The sequence below is a fragment of the Anguilla rostrata genome, chromosome 6 (genome assembly GCF_018555375.3).
Source record: "Anguilla rostrata isolate EN2019 chromosome 6, ASM1855537v3, whole genome shotgun sequence".
Taxonomy (NCBI): domain Eukaryota; kingdom Metazoa; phylum Chordata; class Actinopteri; order Anguilliformes; family Anguillidae; genus Anguilla; species Anguilla rostrata.
Window position 1 is genome coordinate 51,500,232 of NC_057938.1, and position 18,972 is coordinate 51,519,203.

The 18,972-nt window shown below is 49.8% G+C and overlaps 1 protein-coding gene across 7 annotated transcripts in view; it reads right to left on the reverse strand.

The window, feature by feature from the left end:
- scml4 (Scm polycomb group protein like 4) overlaps nucleotides 1–18,972 on the reverse strand; it is a 50,536-nt gene that overhangs the window by 6,953 nt on the left and 24,611 nt on the right. For all 7 annotated transcript variants that reach the window (XM_064340423.1, XM_064340420.1, XM_064340419.1 and 4 more), the window contains 4 exons: nucleotides 17,817–18,046; nucleotides 14,966–15,095; nucleotides 7,944–8,144; nucleotides 6,350–6,532 (listed from right to left, as the gene is read on the reverse strand). In XM_064340423.1, coding sequence (XP_064196493.1) covers nucleotides 6,350–6,532; nucleotides 7,944–8,144; nucleotides 14,966–15,095; nucleotides 17,817–18,046 — 744 coding nt within the window. The remainder of the gene's footprint in view (nucleotides 1–6,349; nucleotides 6,533–7,943; nucleotides 8,145–14,965; nucleotides 15,096–17,816; nucleotides 18,047–18,972) is intronic.

Consider the following 18,972-nt stretch of genomic DNA (forward strand, 5'->3'; position numbering starts at 1 on the left):
GCTTTACCCCCATCTTCACAAAACACAGTTGCTCACAATAATCTTACGCCCATATCAGTGAACCGATGGGGAAAATCCAGTCTAGACCAGGGAACTCAAACCCCAGTCCCGGAGAGCCACTGACTGTATCTGCTGGTTTATGTTGTGTTCCTGCACTTTGGTTTTCATGGGACTACATTGGCTGCCGACTGGAAGGAAATCACAAAAACCAGCAAAGACTGCAGGCCTCCAGGATAAAAAAAACTACAAGTTTCTCAACTTTTCACTAAATTAAAATCACTAAATTTGGATGGACGTATCTTTGAATTACCCAAACTACTGTAAGCAATTACAGTGTCACTACTACAGTCAGTTGTCTTCAGGCACAGGCAGAACACAATGTGCAGCAGACAATTAATAATGCCCCCCCCTCCCCCCCCACAGGAGCATTTCCTTGCATCCAGACACCACCCCCCCTCCACTCCCCACTCTCCTGAACATCGATACTCCACACCACTGATCCCAGATCAGGGAGAGTGCACCGCGGAGACCACCGCTGATGCACTCGCCTGGCGGAGAACTGATCCGAGATCAGCTTTTGACAAGCCGGAGGTGGCGGAGGGCTGAAACGGGAACCCTTGGGGACGTAACCCAGTTTCCACCAGGACGCCAGAGAGTGCTGCACGGCACCCGTGAGCCTGAGGGCCGGGGAGGGAGGGAGGGAGGGAGGGAGGGCCTGGTGACCCAGAATCTGGCGGTTGGCACTGCCCAGCATGTGTGTGTGTGTGGGCAGTGGAGAGGAGGGGCAGCTGGGTGTGGGGATGCCCCAGGTATTCTGAGCCAGGGGAAATCACACCCCCCCCCCGAACACTGACTTGGTCATGACAGCATAACCACGGAAACCGCTGCCGGGGCAACGGAGTGTTGCCAGGCTGCGTCATAAACACTGTACTGCAGAGGCAGGCCCGAGTCTGAGTCTGTGCGCTCCACACAGAGAGGAGCATGGGAATCAGCATGAGCAGTGCACACACGTGCATATACACACACACACGCACATGCACACAGACACACACACACACACATACACGCACGCACGCACACAGCACACAGAAAAGCAGGCATCACACGACACACACAAGTGCAGAGCACATGCACACACACACACAAGCATACGCACACACACACAAAGGAAGGCACGCGCACACACAGAAAAGCACACACACGCACACCCGTGCGCACATAGACACATACACAGGCACACAGACACACAAACACACACATATACCCACCCACCCACACACACACACACACTCACGCACACACACACACAACACAAGATACCACCACCACACACACACATCACACGCACACACACACACACAACACAGCACACCACACGCACACGCACACGCACACGCACACGCACACACACACACACACGCACACACACACAGCGCAGACAGCCCGAAAGGAGAAAACGTACACCCTAATCCCCGTGCGGATACATTTACTGGATATTTAAGTGCACTCCGCCAAGTCTGTCCGCTCATTACATTTGCTTATGGGCCTCATGCATAATGCATGCGCACATAATGCAATTAAGGACAACCTGCATCGTGCACAAGATCGGGCTCTGCACAGAGACGCCGCAGCACAGAGACGCCGCAGCACTTAAAACCAGCAGCAGCAGCATGCAGGGAGCGGGGAGACGGCTCGCGTTCGGAGAGGACAGTTATCTCCCCCTCAACATCAATACGTCTGAGCAGAAGGCATCAGACAGCCCCCGTGTACACGGGGAGCTTCGGACTGAGCATGTGCAGACGCAAAAGATCCGTCTCCGCCCGACTGCAGATCCGCACCGGATCCTCTGCTCTGAAACTACATTTCCCCATCGACAAGACATTTGGGTTTCATCAGGAACCCTGCAACAGCAGCACGTACTGTAGGACAAACCAGCTCTATGGACGGAAATGCACCGTGAACATGAAATATTTCAGATACAGTGTACAGTATTGAGATGCTGTGTGTGGTGTGGGCGTGTACGAGTGTGCATACGTGTGTGCGCGCAGTCTTCTGTGATTTCAGTGTGACCCACAGAACATAGCAGTCAAATAACAGAATGGTTATTTGCTTTCTTCAAGCAAAATAAACTCTAGATGTAATTTTTCCAGAGAGACAGCGGCCAAGTGCATCTCGGCAGTACGCGACGCCCAAGGGCAAGTCTCGGCTGTTGCACGAGATTTCAGCAGAACAAAAACGATGTCTTTTGACACATCTAATCAATTTCACCGACCTCGAATCACAGCGCAGCGCTTCCACGCGCATCGTAAAAAAAAAAAAGAAATGGCGGACATGTTCCCACGTCTAACGCGAGAGATCCAGGGACCTGAGACCGACGCGCTGTCCCTCTGACCGCCCGGGGAACAGCCGTCCCCAGCCCCGCGACGAGACTCGTCGCCATGCCAACGGCTCGTGTTCCGGAGCTCCGCCGCTCCGTGACCTCCAGTGACCCGCCTGTCATGTGACCTACAGTGCCATCACACAACAAGCAGAACCAGCGCTGCCAGCAGCGGCCAATCAGAACCGGACACCCCTAAACACTCACATCCTTTAAACCAGAGAGGTTTGCCAGGGGGAAATGAAAAATGCTGCAACATACAGCAAATACAGTACGCAGACTTCTTTTGAAAATACAGGCCTAATGATAAACATATTTCACAGCAATGTACTATATATACTTTTTTTTTTTTTATATGCGCGATTGCCTTTATATTGAGAAGTGTTGCAGTATCTTTACTGATCACAACAATAAACGTTATTTCAACACACCGCAGGCCATCCACAGGGAGGGACCTGCGGCTGTGTCTCACAGAGCCTCTGATCATCAGTGCGCCTCAGAACGGAGCTCCGTAGCTGCGCTGCAGGTTCAGTTCCCCACTGCTGCTGTGCCCCAGAGCCGGGCACTTAACCTGCACTGCTGCAGTAATTATCCAGCTGGGCAAATGGACGGCATGCAAAAGAATGCAAGCTGTGCAGGTTGCTCTGGATAAGAGCGTCCGCTACACATCTGAAATGTCAACAACAAAAAAAATAAATGCTACAGTGCGACAGCCAGGATGGTATTTAAGACTGGATGTGCGTGCAATGAGGGTGACGCTCTCAGGCGAGCAGAGGCTGCGTGAGGCTGAGACAGAACAGTGGGGCTAAACTGCACTGAAGGAGCTATGGGGCAATGTGCAGCCCTTATGCTAACTTAAATCACCTTCAATCGCAGCGCGTAGCTGTACACTAACTTAAATCACCTCCAATCGCTGCCATAGCGACGCGTCTACGTCTCGGCCAATCGCGGGACCCGCCACAATGAAATATCAGCTCCCTCCGAGCCGAGTGTCAGCTTAATTCATTTTCCCCGGGGGGGAGGGGGGGGCAGACTCCATTTTAAGTGAATGTAAATGCAGCGATTTCGGTACGCGTGGCAGTTTAAAGAGTCTGACCGTGGAGTGCAGGTACCGTAGCCGTCCCCGAAACAACGTTATCAGACCGAGGGGTGGGGGGGGGGGGCTTCCTGCCTCCCAGGGGAAATTAAATTACTCCCCCACGGTGAAAATATCACCCTGGGAAACGGGGGCCATTCATATTTAAAATAACTGTTTTACCCTTTACCTCCTAATAAAAGGGATGAGGCCTGCACTTACAGGCAGAAGAGATTAATGACCCTAACGCCGTGATGGAGGTTCACCCTGCCACCCCGCCTGGAGTTAAAATAGGAGCATTTCACACAAACGTTAATTTCCCGCACGGCACCTGACTGTACGAAAGACATGCTGAGGTACGGTTAAAAACAGCTTTAAAATAAAAATTTTTAAAAAGGCGACAGACTGTACACTAAACACCTCAAATCGCAAACAAACACCCAAACTCTCTGAAGACTCAGAATCCCCATGTGACACGAGGAACCGTGATCTGACAAAAAGAGAAAATAAAAAACAAAACAAACGCCTTTTTTTTTCTGGCCCAGGAGAGATGAGTCTATCTTCCCAAGGCACCAGACAGACAGTTAAACGGGCCTCTAACACAGGGCTCATTGTTCCCTTGATCCGCACGAGCAGGCCGGTAGTTTTGGCTGCCCCCCCCCTCGTTTAGCGATGGATAGCCGGTCGGCACCAGGGCTATCATCCTGGTCGGGGGGGGGGGGGGCTGGCATGCGGCCCAGACGTCCAGGGGCCACTTCAAGCGCCCGCAGGTATGCCAGGTATGCGAGGCGAGGGGCAGGGGGCAGGCCTGGTATCTGCCAGCTGCGCACCGTGGCACAGGATCACCAGGTGGCATCTGACTCCCTACGAACCCCGTGGGCGCAAACTCTCACAGACCCTAACCGAATCAGGGCACGACTGAACGCCCTTCTCTCTGTCAGTCACCGTCCGACAGGCGCACACGTTGAGGTCCAATCACCACGTTTGGAAAATAAAATAAAAAACACCCCCTACAGATCAATCAATCTGTGTCCGGGGCAACCACAGTGCTGTTTCAATGAGAGGTCAAGCTAATGTGTACCGCACAGAAGAGATTCTCCAGGGTGAGTACTGCTAGTAGGACGAGGCGGCATAAATGGATAAGTTAGCCAACGGTAAATTCCGCACAGACGTTAGGAAATATTTTTTCACGCAGATGAGCAGTTGCTGTGTGGAATAGTTTGCCAGGTCATGAAGTGGAGGCAGAAACTCTCAATACCAGGCTTGATACAGTGCTAGACACCATCTAGCTTGCAGGTAAACAGAGCACTAGGCACACACTGCAGTGGTAGGAAAAATGGCGAGCACTGTTTGGCTGAAATGCCTGTTCTCATCATTACGTTATGCTATGCTATGCTTATGTTACGAGGGAAGTTATAAGTGACAGAGTGCAAACGCCCCTCCCTTTACCGCCCCAAACCCCTGCACCCCCCCCCATCCCTGGGGCCCTCTCTGTATGTTCAACACTCGCACATGATGGAGCACATGCTATCGCTGAAGGACTAAGTCCCTCATCCCTCGTCTGGCACTTCAAAGACGGCGGGGGCGCTCGAGACGAGCTCCCTCCATCCATCGCCGGCGACGGAGAGAGCCAGACGCAGTGCGGAGAGAGAGAGAGAGAGAGAGAGAGAGAGAGGAGGCCAGACGCAGTGCGGAGAGAGAGAGAGAGAGAGAGAGAGAGAGAGAGCAGAGAGAGCCAGAACAGGAAGCAGGTTTTCCCGTCCCCGTGGCAACAGGTGAATCACTATTCACCTTACGGTGCCCATGACGACCGTCCGCGGCCCGCCGCGCTCCGCTATTGCTCGATAAGCGAGAGGGCCTCGCACGGCCAATTACAGACACAGCTGGCGTTCCCCGCTGTCCTCCAACAGCTAGGAATTATCCTGATTTCCACAACGTCACAGTCTCTGGCTTCTCCTGCTTAGGTCAGTGACAGCTCAATTATCTCTTCCTTTTCTTATAATTGCGTATGTTTTATTTATTCAGGTGAATCCAACTGAGATAAAAAAAATTGAAAAAAATCTGTTTTTCAAGGGAGCTCCACTCAAGAGGTTTAATTACCAGTGCCAGTATCAGATAAAAAAATACTGCAGCTACAACACATTTACATGAGACTATTTACCATTTTTTGAAGAGACCAAACTTGGAAGAAAATAAAAAAAACTACAGCTCACATAACTATGTATTTATTTTACTTTATAAATGGTGTGTCACAGATGGGCATGTACCTCAGTTATTTAAATAAGTATTTTTTCGCCATGATGCAACTAGAGTTAAAAAAGGCTTTGTTCTGTTCAGACCTGGGTCAAATACCTATTTGTTTTGGATTCAAATACTTTTCTACGCTTTACTGATCTTGTCTGGTGTATTGCAACCAATGAAATAAAAGTGAGAGTGGTCATATTGGCAGGCTCAGTTGCACCAGGCAAGATCAATAGAGCACAGAAGAGTATTTGAGTCCAAAACAAATACGTATTTGACCCAAGTCTGGTTCTGTTGCTCCTTTTTGGTGTTCTGTGTGTGTAATTATTCAGGGGAAAAATGGTAAATGGTAAATGGACTGCATTTATATAGCGCTTTTATCCAAAGCGCTTTACAATTGATGCCTCTCATTCGCCAGAGCAGTTAGGGGTTAGGGGTTAGGCGTCTTGCTCAAGGACACTTCGACATGCCCAGGGCGGGGTTTGAACCGGCAACCCTCCGACTGCCAGACAATCGGTCTTACCTCCTGAGCTATATCGCCCCTTTAAAAATAAAAAATAAAAACTGGGAGAGAAAGGAGAGGATGTCGTGTGTCGCGTGTGTAGCGTGTGCCGCGTGTGTAGCGTGTGTAGCGTGTGCGACGCTCGCGTACGTACTGGAGTGCGCGTGTCCCTCATAGTGGAAGGAGGCGGAGGCGGCGTGGGCCTGCGCGAACGGCTGGTCGCTGAAGAGGTTCTCGCAGTGCAAGCTGCGGCACAGCTTCTTCAGGAAGCGCAGCACGTAGCCAACGCTGTTCACTACGGGCAGACTCAGAAGGTGCTGCTTCCCGTCAAACGTGGCTGCAAAAAAAAAAAAAAAAAAACGACACCATAAAAAAGTGAGTCGGAGCAGAGGGGGCAAAATCTGCACACAAAAAAAGGCTTAAATTTAGCTTTAAATTCTTTTTTTTTTTTTTTTTTTAAAGAAAAACGATGTATATCAATAAAGTTAGCGTAGCTAGCTTGTAAAGGTACTGTTAGGATGGAAAGATACATTTTGCGCACAAAAGGCCCTTTGGCTATTCTGAGGGCCATGGGCTTTTAAAGTTTAATTTTAAGGTTTAAATGGGGCTCGTTTTTAAGCAAACAGTGAATTAATTCATTTATTCATACACAGTGAGTATGTTTAAAAAATTATATATAAAACTCAACAGCTGAGGACCCAAACAGAATGGTATTCTGTGAAAAGACATTGGCACAGGTGCACAAGGTAAGACTAAATATGTCAGGGACTTTGTGATTAATAATGTCGGGCGACAGTAAAAATTGAGAGCGGGGGAGAGGGTGTAGGAATGCAGTTACATACTGCGCCCGTCTAGTGTCGTCTGTCCATCAAAAGCCGTCTATATGTAAATTCCCGCCTTATTACGAAACTGTTCTCCAGAGAGGTGTACGTATAAAAATAAAAATAATCCGCACTTGCTGTTCTCGCTCTCCGTTCATATGCCGATTGCTTTCCCGAGACGGAATTATTCTGCGTGAAACGTCGAACGGGAAATGTTAAAATTAAGATTCAATTCGAGCGGGGGGACACCACACCGCGAAGATCTGTTTTTGAGCGTGCGGGAAAAACATCATTTTCACCCCGAGACGTAACTGTCGCAGCGATAGCAGCAACTGCAATCGATTAAGGCAAAAACTAGGCGGAAAACTGTGGCGGAGAACTAATCCGTTTCTACTCCTTTTAGCCGCTGTGAAGAGAATACATTCGCATAAGGAGCGAAGATCAAAATCGAATCCCAGTTTCAGGGCCTGAAACTGTCTAAAACAGCGATCTGTACGATAAACCATGACCCAGGACCGGTAAGGTCATTAAACAACCAAATGGGTCTTTTGTTCTTTCTATTTTTTTTTCCCCAGAGCAAGACTACCTAAGAGTCTCACCGGGTCCGATTTACTTTGCCACGTTCGTATTAAAATGCGAACACCTCTGCCCTGTGGGAATGATTCGATTTTAAGGTAGAAGTCGAGTACTGTGACAAAAATGTACTTGCTTTCATTTTGTATAGGGATTGGGTGAGTGGGGGCTGGTTAGGGGAATGGGAGGGAGGAGGGGAAACTGTACAAACCAAAAGGGTTAAACGTGAGAGGGGGAGTTTGGGAGTTTTGCGTTGTACGTCGCTCTGGTGGATAAAAAGCGCCTGCCAAATAAATGTAATGCAATGGGGAGCCCTTCGGGGGGGAACACCGAAGCACTCTGTGGATGCCGTACCTGAGATTTTCTCCCCGCCGTACCCTTGCGTGAGCAGGGAGAAGACGGCTTTCTGCTGGAAAGCGCTGTCAATGCAGCCCTGCACCGCCTGCTGCAACACAACTGAGGGTCTGTCAGGCCCAAAATGATCAGGGAGCTGTTGCACTTTTTTCCTGTCAAGATTAGGACCCGTGTTGGCTTGCTTGTTTATGTAAATGCAGACTGCAGACACAGTAACAGGGAGGAAGAAAACGCAGAGATATTAGGGGTCAGACATCGGACAAAAGGGTCACATTTCCTGTCTTTCATTTCCTGTCCTTTATTTTTTCCATTTCTTGCTTTCTTTCCTTACTTCAGGCCTTCTTTCTTTCTTTCTGTCACTTTCTTTTCTTTATTCATTTCCTTCCTTCCTTCACTCCTTTCTTTCTCATTCTTTGTTTCGTTCCTTCCTTCCTTCTTTCATTCCTTCTTCCTTCCCTTCCATCTATCCTTCTTTATTAAGGATAATCATTTAATCATGTTTTCTGAAATATCTTTGCTCAATGTTAAAGACAGATGACATCAGTAACAATGATATGCAATATCTCTGGCAAAATATATGTTCAGGTCTAACAAAACACAGATCAATACACTGCACACAAAGCATTGTATTTAACATACTCAAATTCTGCAGAAGTTTCTACAACTGTAGTTAGAATGGCAGGATATCTCCCTCCACTCATTATGCAAACACACTACATAGTGTAAAAAGAAAAAAATTCCATATTAGCAACACATACATGTCATATCTGTGAAAATCTATTAATACTTCCCAGGGAAACTGGTGAACGATGCAGAAAAACCAGAGTGTTAAAATTCTTCCCCCCTTTCCAGACTTGAGAAAATGTGAGAAAACTCTAATTATTTTGGCTGAGACGCGTTCGCCAGTGAGAATCACATTTCCTGTATCGGGGGCTGAGGTGAATATGGAATGTCCTCTGCTGAGCATACCAACGGTCACCGCGGGAACGAAAGGTGGCGGGCGTTCCAAACGTCCCCCGTTTACCGCGCGGTGGCCTCTCTTTGACTCGGCCACCGCGGCCTTCACCCCCCCCCCACCCCACCCCCACGCGCCGTAGCGAGCGAGCTCATTACCGCGCGACAGGGCCACGGCGCGAGGCTATGCCCAGGAGCCACAGCGCGTAGCCTCGAGTGTGCAGTTTCCCCAGCGACTCTGCTACGCATGTAAATACAAACGCTGCTAAACCAAAAGAGAACAGGCTAGCGGACCACTGGTTACAGAGTAACAAAGCCCCCCCCCCGTGCACACACCTCCCTGGTAATGCATGCATCCTCACGTCTTCCACTGCCCCCCCCCCCCCCGCCCCCCTCCAGGGATGGAATGTCATGACCTTTGATCCATTAGCTGTCCAGGGGGCACGTGGGGGGGCTCTACAATATATTACCACAAACTCCGGACCGATTCACTGACCTGACCCCAAACAAGCCATCGTACGCTATGATATGTGGTAGCAGAGAAACTGTATCTATATTTAAAAGGTCAACTTCAAAGAGGGGGAGAGAGGCACAAGAAGTAAAAAAGCAGCCCTTCCTCCATACATCTCCCCCCCCCCCCCCCCCCCATGGAAACAGTGAAAGCCTTATCAGGATGGTCAGTGATCCAATCAGATCCGATGTTCCGCTTCCCAGCATCCAACACTGGCAGTTGAAAGTGTAGTTTATACAAGCGATCACCCGCATTTTTATGAGGTTTGAGCTCAAGGTTACCATCGCACATCTATGTATAGCCTCCTTAAAATTTTCTGTTTTCCCCAGAAAACATATTAAGGGTGTAAAGTAAATTTCTAAAAACACCAGGAAAAATAAGACGGACAAAAAAAATCACAAATCACAGAGAAAGCCGCCATTAAACACGCGTGTGATGTCGGAGACGTGGTTCCACCATTTTGTGGGAAACGCTTTACAATTCAGGCCAGACAGTTCCGAAAGAAACCAAATGGGAAATCTATTGCATTATTTCACAGACCGACAATTAATTTGCAAATACTGGCGGATTCCCTCGATATTTATCTGAAATTCATTTCCGGCTTCAAATATTTGTGAGAGACTTTCAAATATTTGTGAGTTCATTTTTTTCAGCATTTGGAAAAAACGCATTTTTCATTAACAAAAGCGTAAGATGAATACATTTTTCATGCACGGTTGGCCCCGAAGAAAAAGAAATTCCGTCAGATACAAAATGAAAATCATGATCAACAGCACTGGCTTAATGAATTCCCCACCGCAATGCAAGAGCATGAAGCTGAAAAGCACAATACAGGCTGCATAGAACAGCTTTATACAGCGTTTCAGCACATTTTTCCTCCACAGCCCAATGAACTGATAAAAGTCGACGCTCGAATAACCGATATAATTCAAAGCAAATTTCAACGTATTTTCCAAAAAGCAGTGCCACATATTCCATTATGCAGAAAATGGCATTATGCTACTCCGAGAACAACAAGAGAACGATGCCACTCAAAACGGGGGCGATCGACACCGCGCCCTTCGACGGCGAGGCACCGTATTAGCATTCATGCGGGACAGACACACACACAACACTTCTGTGAAGTTCCGGGGCCCTTCCGTTTAAACGAGCAACTGTGTCATTTCCCCATCGAGGCGAATCGCACCGAATCACAAACAACGCAATCTGAGAGCAGCAATCTCCCCGCGCATCCAGTACCCACAAGGCACCGCTCTCCTCACAAACCCATATCAAAGCGGTGCTTGGAAGAGAGGGAAGGGGGAGGGAGTTGGGGGAGGTGCGGGGGGGGGGGGGGGCTGGGGGAGGGGAGGGGAGGGGGGGAGCCAGCCAGCACCCATCCCCCCCTCCTGCCTGATCGTATTTTCCCCGCGCAGTCGCGCAACGGGCTAGCTGCTTTGTGAGACGGCGGTTTAGGGGAAAAAGGGGGTTTCTTCTTCCTGTTGGCCTGAATACAGAGCCTCGGCTGCTCTGTGCTCCCAGGGCACACGACACCCTCTCTGATGTCACAGCCCGTGCCTAATGCGCTGGCTAATTCCTCATCCGGGGGGGGGGGGGGGGCTGTATTAAAGCTCTGAGCACATGAGCATCGCGCATGGGAGAGGGTGAGGGGGTGAGAGGTGGCTGCACTGAATGCACGGTGCTGAGGCCGTGTATTGCATGGGAAGAGGCGAGGAGGGTTGTGTCAGGTAGCTGGGAGCGTGTGGGCTGCACTGAGTGGAGGTGGTTGAAGGGAGGGGGGTGGGGGAGGCTGAGGCAGCTGGTAGTGTGTTGCAGGACTGTGGGCGTGTGCGTGCTGGAGACGGTGGGTTGGAGGTGCGAGGGGGCCCCGGGGGGCGGGGCAGTTGTGGCTTTTTTGCTGTCACGGAGAGCTCGAGGCAATTGCCCACGGTGTTGTATACGGCACAGTTTTTTAATACTCCCGGTGCCAGAGAGACAAGCAGCGTGAAGATTGCGTAGACATGGAGCAGAGCGGGGGGCACGGTCTGGGGGGGGGGATCCCCCAAACTTCCCCTCCCCCGCTGCCTGCGCAGACCCGGCTAAGCCGGATCACCCCCTCCCCCCCCCCCCCCCACGGAACGACGCGATCCCCACCGCGCCTCCGCAGCTCAGGGAAACAAAGAGGGATCGAGGGTGAGCACCGGCCCGTGTAACAGAATCCAAACGAACGCCGCAGAAACCCAGAGAGGAGGGGCTCGCCCGCTACGCCGCCGCCGCCTCGCCCCAATTACCCCCCCCCCCCCCCCCCCCTCAAAACGGGGCGCGAGCGAGACCGTGCCGAAAACAGCCGAGGGGTCGCCTCTCCGCCCGCGCAAAAATGAGGAATCCTTCAGAGGGAGGGCAGAAGGACCAAACGCCTCCGTGCGAACGAGATTCCCAGACGGTCCTGTCTGGTGCAAAGTGCCCGTTTCACAAATAATCTAATTTACATCCATCCTTTCATCCCAGCCAAAAAAGAAAGAGAAAAAGACAAACGTCTTTATGTCTTTCCCAAGCGAATCCGCACAGGAAGTGCATTTACCAATGAGAGGACTGCATCAGTCAGGAGGAGCCCACCCCTAAAAACTGTGCTACTCTGGCGTGCTGACTGAAACGAATAAATAAAAACGAAAGCTATTATAAGCAAGCTCCCTGAGGTCAGCTGGAGTTGAACAGCCCTCCCCCTCCCCTCCCCTCCCCTCCCCCCAGGCTGGAGATTGATGGCTTCCACCGGAGCGAGGAGAGTGACCAGGTCTGACCTCGGGGTCAGGGCCCACGCCGCTATCTTTTCCCCGCTTGAATTAAACGGGCGTTTCGCGGGCCGGGGCAGAAAAAGGCGCTCAAAAGCAGTGCGGAAGAGAGAGAGAGAGAGCGCAAACGTGAAGGGCCTCAACGCGGCCCCCCCCTGACCCCCCCCCCCCCCGGACCACCGCGCGCGTAAATCAACCCCGCCCGTTTGTTCACAAGTAACCACGGCGACCTTTACACACTGCGAGGGCCCGAAGAGGAAGTCTCCTGCGGTTACGGTGGAGGGAGGGCGCGCCGAGACGCGGGGGGCGAAACGGGGCCCCTCGGAGGCCGCCGCAGACATCGCACGCGCACGCACTCCGGCAGACACGTCCGCTTGGTCACGCCAGTCCCGCCAAAACCGCCAGCTTCTTCAGGACACGCGCCGACGAAAAAAACCCAGACCCCAGAGGTTCAAAAAATCCTGTCCGAAGAAGAGAGGGACACCCCAGGTTCCAGCCAGCCCAGGCAAAACATGGGGGGGGGGGGTGTCACGGTATGTTACCACGGTGACAAACGTCTCTGAGCCCCCCCCCCTGTACGAAAAGAGCTACACCATGTGAGCGAAAGTATCTGGACACGCCTTGGTCCAGGGCTGTTTCTCATGGGCCCCTTAGTTCCGCTGAAGGAAAATCTTGTATGCTACAGCATACAATCAAACATTCTAGAAGGTTCTGTGCTTCCCCGACAGTTTGGGGAACTCCTTTTCTTGTTTCGGCATGACAATGCCCCCGGGCACATATAGAACACTACAGGTCCATATAGAAATAGTGGCAAACCCCACAGCAATGCACCAACATCTAGTATAAAGCCTTCCCAGAAGAGCAGAGGCAGTTACAGCAGAAAAGGGTGGACCAACTCCATATTAATGTCCATACTTTTGTATGAGATGTTGGATGTCAGGTGTCCACATACTTTTGGCCAAGTAGAACATATTATGGACACCTAATGCAAGTCCAGCCTTAAACAAATCCTGATGTAAGCCAAGAACCTTGGATGAGTGTGCTGCTTTATGTTTTACCTTTTCCAGTATTAGATCCTCTAACAACATCAACCTCATATTGTGTAGACAAAAACAATCTCACGTTCAGTTGGAGTAATGCTTCAGCATGCTGACTGCTTAGCACTCTGGTACAAAGGTATAATCAGCTGCAGTAACTCAACGTTACTTTGAGCTCAAGTAAGATTATATTCGTAAGCTACTTACTTTCAATCAGACCAATGACATAATTCACAGCTAATCACTAGAGTCTGCTTCAAAGATCCTACAATTATACGTTACATAAAAAAATGAACATCAACTTAATAGCTTATGAAATAAAATCAGCAGCTTTTACAATGTAATTTTTGCCCCACTGTTTGCCTTCTGTGGTGAAACATAATGAAAGGAGGGCAAAAAAAAGTAAAGTCAAATGAATAAATAATGAACATTTCAGAACTAAGAGCACTTCACACAAGGATTAAAAAAAACAGGATGCTACACACGCACTCAAAAGGACCTCTGTGCCACTGGAAGGTCTGCCCTCCAAACACTAAAACACTGGCCTTTAATTGAACAGACTTTGTAAATGTCACCCGCGGTAAACATAGAATTTAATGAGGCCCAGTGTCAGAGGTGACAACACACCGCCCCTTTAACACATCAAGAGGAGCTAATTTAAGCAACAGAAGCAAAAAAAAAAAAAAAAAAAAAAAACAGGCCTTTCAAGTAATTTCCTAGCCTTGCTTATAAATTTGCTCAATCTACTTACTGTATGGGCCAAGTTTTTGCAAGGCGATGGGGGTGTTTGGAAAAAAAAAGGGGGTGTTTATCTCCCTTTACAACTCCCTTTTGTAATGTCAGAAAGGTAATTGGACACATTCAAATTACTCAACAGTACTTCACGCGCAAAAAAAAAAAAGATTAAAGCTTGGCAATAAAGGCCTTTTTCAACAGCATTTCTCAACATTTCATTGGTACGGACTGAGCAGATTGACGGCACGCACTCCAGACGGGTACGGCCGTAAAACGGAATGATGAACAGAGGTGGAAAAATCCAGGTAGAGAAAGTAAAAGTCCTCCCCAGTATTTAATTCAAATCATCTGGATGTGCTAATTAGCACCATTCTTCAGCCAGGAGGTAGAACTAATTAGCCTAATGAAGTCAGCAGGCTGGAGTTCATGGGTGGAAGGAACATATGGACTTTTACTTTCTTTTTACCCCTGGATTTTCCATCTCTGATGATAAATGGGTTAGCTCCGCCCCTTCAGTAATGACACTGCAGCTTCCAGCCTCAGCAGGGAGCCAATCACAAGGCGGGATTCAGCATGGTTGGATGTCATGGCACAAACTTGCCCATGTGTACACTGTAACAAAAAAAAGCCTGTCTTAACAAACGTTTTAGTCGCGTGATGAAACCTAAAACCTTTTTTTTTTTCTCTTAAGTAGAAAATATCAACTTGTTTTAAATCCTGTTTTGCTTGACAAGTGAAATTGTCTTACCCCGTTGGCAAATCTTGAAATGAGTCAAATGCACTCGCCTGATTGGCAAAAGTTTTGTCTTATTTAGCAAAAAAGTAATAGAAAAAAGACTAAAAACGCTCGTTAAGACCAGTACATTTTTTGGTTTTTGCAGTGTACCCAACCGGACCCTTTAGCCGTTAGCATCTGCTTGCAGCCTGATCGGGACGAACGCCGAAGTGTGTAGGTGTGGAACGAGTGTGCTCCAGGAGGCGGAGTAGGGGGGGCGGGGGGGGCGGGGCCTGTCCTACCTGTGAGCACCTGGGGCGTGGCCGAGTGGGGGACGGTGGCGGCGTCCTGCGGGATGGAGCTCATGTCCGGCTCGGGGGTGCTGCTGGGCGGGGAGATGGCGAGGGGGGTCATCACCAGGCGGGGTTTGAGCTGTGGGGTGGAGGGGTGGGGGGGGGGGGGGGGGCCAAGAGACGCACAACAGAGGGCAAGTCAGCGGGCCGACCCGGCCGGGCCACACCCCTGTTTGATCCCAAAACCAGCCATCCCCGAGGGAGGGGCAGACCATCTCTCTCATTAGGAACCATTTAGACAGAAACCGCCTGCTCTCCCTGTCTGGAACCACAACAGACCCTGTCAAAAATGCTTGGGGGGGGTGGTTATCCTACCTTTGACAGAGTTTGAGGAATACTTAAGAAAACATCCAAGGACAAATAGCTTGAATTAAGCTTCAGTGGCTAGGAAGCGAAAGTTACGGCTAACCGCTAACGGCTAACAGAGGCTATGCTGTTAGGCGTCCCTATGTTCTCTCCCAGTTAAAACATGTTCACCTGCGCACACACACACACACAGTGCGCTAAGAGCAAAGAGGGAAATTTAATGCACCAGTTTAAAGTTCGCGGAGCGCGTCCCTGAGGTAGAGGGCGGGAGAGACGCTCTGGCGTTAGCGCTGTTCCATTTGCTGCGGTAGCCGGGAGACGCCACAGTCTGACGCGATCCCCGACAGAGGAGGCCGATGACTGACACCGTGGAGATGCTCGTCTGGGGGGGGGGGTTGGGGGGCAGGGGGTGGTTGGGGGATCAAGGCTTCTGTCAGGCAGCGCTGACCTTTGACTAGGAATAATGAGCTGGCATAATGACCTGGGGGGGGGGGGGGTGGGCGAGGGGGCTCGGGGGGGGTCACTGCTGTGTGGCTCTGCACCAATTAGCTCGGCGAAAGCCAGGAACGCTGGCGTGTTACTTAAACCAGTAGGACTCCCCGCCGTCACGGCAACCTTCTGTCCTCGGTTCTAAAAATACCCGTTCGGTCGCTGCTGAATCCTGCAGAGAGCCAGCTGAATGGCACAACCCTTCGCTGCGTTATTACATTTATTTTCTTTTTCCGTTTTTTCTTTTTCTTCCAGGAATGCCTGCACGTAAAACCCCAACGCGCTAGTCATCCAAAACGGCTCCAGTCTTCTGTTTTCTGTTTTCAAACGCGTTTTGAAATCCTGTCAGCTAGCTCACGTTATAAATGTATATAAGGATCCAGATACAATAGGCTAAGGGTCTGATTCACAGAGGCCTTTAGAATGTGCAAAACCTTTTTAGCGCACGCAAAACCAATAACATCAGCAATGATTGGTCACGGTATTTGTTTTGTACCAGTCATTGGTGGTGCTTTTAGTTTTGCGTGCGCTAAAACGTTTTGCAAATGCTAAAGGTCTTAGTAAATCAGGCCCTTAAAGGGAAAGGAGCAAAGCTTCTCAAAGAAACACACAAAGTGGGTTAGAGAATGCGGCTGGGGTGCAGGGGGGTGTGAATCTCATTTCCTGCAAAGCTGCCTCAGTCTTGTCGAGGCTGGCCTGGGGACATTCATCCAGCGATCCCCCCCCCCCCATCTTATTGGATTTTATGAACGATTCCATCAACAGCCAAGCCAGATGCCGGAAATAAGATTCCGCATCAGGCCCATCCACAGCCATTCATTCATGAGCAAAACACGAGGAGGTTACAATGTAAACTGAGCACTAGTGGCTGCAAGCTGTTTTTAATTCACACTGCACGATTTTTTAAAAACCAAATACTAATTTCACAGGGCATAATCAAATAAAGCGCAAGTGCACAAGCATTAATCTTTGTGAAGCCGAATTTAATTTGTACTCACAACCAATGAAGATGCAAAAGCATTGTCTTCTGTGCAATTGAATCTTTTATTACTAAATAAAAAAATACAATGAATAAAATAAAATAAAAACAGAAGGCGGGCCACATCCATTCATTTTGCAATTCCAAAACGACGCAAAACAACGCTCAAAATGCACACACTGACAAAGGCTAAGACAATAGCAATAGCAACGAGAGCGATCACAACAACAGCTATCACAACAACAGCCATAGCAACGACAGCTATCACAACAACAGCCATATCAACGACAGCGATCACAGCCACAGCTATCACAACAGCCATAGCAACGACAGCAATCACAACAGCAGCCATAGCAACGACAGCAATCACAACAACAGCCATAGCAACGACAGCAATCACAACGACAGCGATAGCAGCACTAGCGATCGTAACAGCAATCGCAACAGAGATCACAGCGACAGCAATAGGAACAACAGTGATCTCAACGATAGCAATCGCAAAAACAGCAATGGCAGCAACAGCGATCGCAACGACAACGATCACAAGGACAGAAATTGCATTGACAGCAATCGTAAGGACAACAATCGCAATGACAACAATCGCAACAACAGCAATTGTAACAACAGCGATCGCAATGATAGCAATAGCAATGACAACAATCGCAACAACAGCAATTGTAACAACAGGGATCGTAACAGTAATCGCAACAACAGCGATCGCAATGATAGCAATAGCAATGACAACAATCGCAACAACAGCAATTGTAACAACAGGGATCGTAACAGTAATCGCAACAACAGCGATCGCAATGATAGCAATAGCAACGTCAGCTATCACAAGGACAGCGGGGATAGCAGGATCGATAGCGGAGGGGTCGCGTGCAGTCTGACAGATCGCAGAGAGCCCCCCCCGTGGGAGAGGGACTCCGCTGCCTATTGTGAACAACCTCCACAGGCTCGCAGCCCAAAGAATAACACCCCCACCCCCGACCCCCCCCCACCCCCAGCCCCCGCCCCAACGCTGACCTTAAATCCAGGCTTCCTCCCCCTCTTCTTGGGAACTTTGAGGGGCGACAGGGACTCGGAGTAGCGGTTCTGAAAGTCCATTTTGGGGACGTTGCGGATGGGCGGCCTCCCCCTCTTCCTGCCCGGGATCTTCCCTCGCTGGCTGGATATGAAGGAGGGACTCATTGCGGGCGATTGCATGTCACTGTTGTCGGCTTTCTGCGCTGATGCTGCAGGAATACTCATTGGACCTGTGAACAGAGCGGAGCTCGGTTACACACTGCTACTGCAACTCTCTCACACACACACACACACACACACACACACCCTCTCACACACACACACACACACACCCTCTCTCTCACACACACACACACACACCCTCTCACACACACACACACACACACACACACACCCTCTCACACACACACACACACACACACACACACCCTCTCTCTCACACACACACACACACACAAACAACCCTCTCTCTCACACACACACACACACACACACACACTCAATCTCACACACACACACACACACACTCAATCTCACACACACACACACACCCTCTCTCTCACACACACACACACACACACACACACACACAATCTCACACACACACACACACACACCCCCTCTCTCTCACACACACACAAACCACTCTCACACACCCACACAGACACAATCTCACACACAGCAACTGCACGCACACCCTCTCACACAGACACACGCAAACCACTCTCACACGCACACACACAGACACATACACAATCTCACACACAGCAACTGCACGCACACCCTCTCACACAGACACACACAAACCACTCTCTCACACACCCACACACAGACACATACACAATCTCACACACAGCAACTGCACGCACACCCTTTCACACACACACGCGCACACCCCTTCTCAGGGCACACATACGCAGCTACAAGCTTGCACACACACACACACACAGGCAATTCCTTTTTAATTACACACACACACACACACAGACAGACATACACTCGCATATGCAGGCATGCACACACAAAAACACACACACACAATTCCATTTTAATTACACATACATGCACAGACATACATTCACATACACACACAGGCATGCACACACTCAGACTCACACACACACACACACACACACAGGCAATTCATTTTTAATTA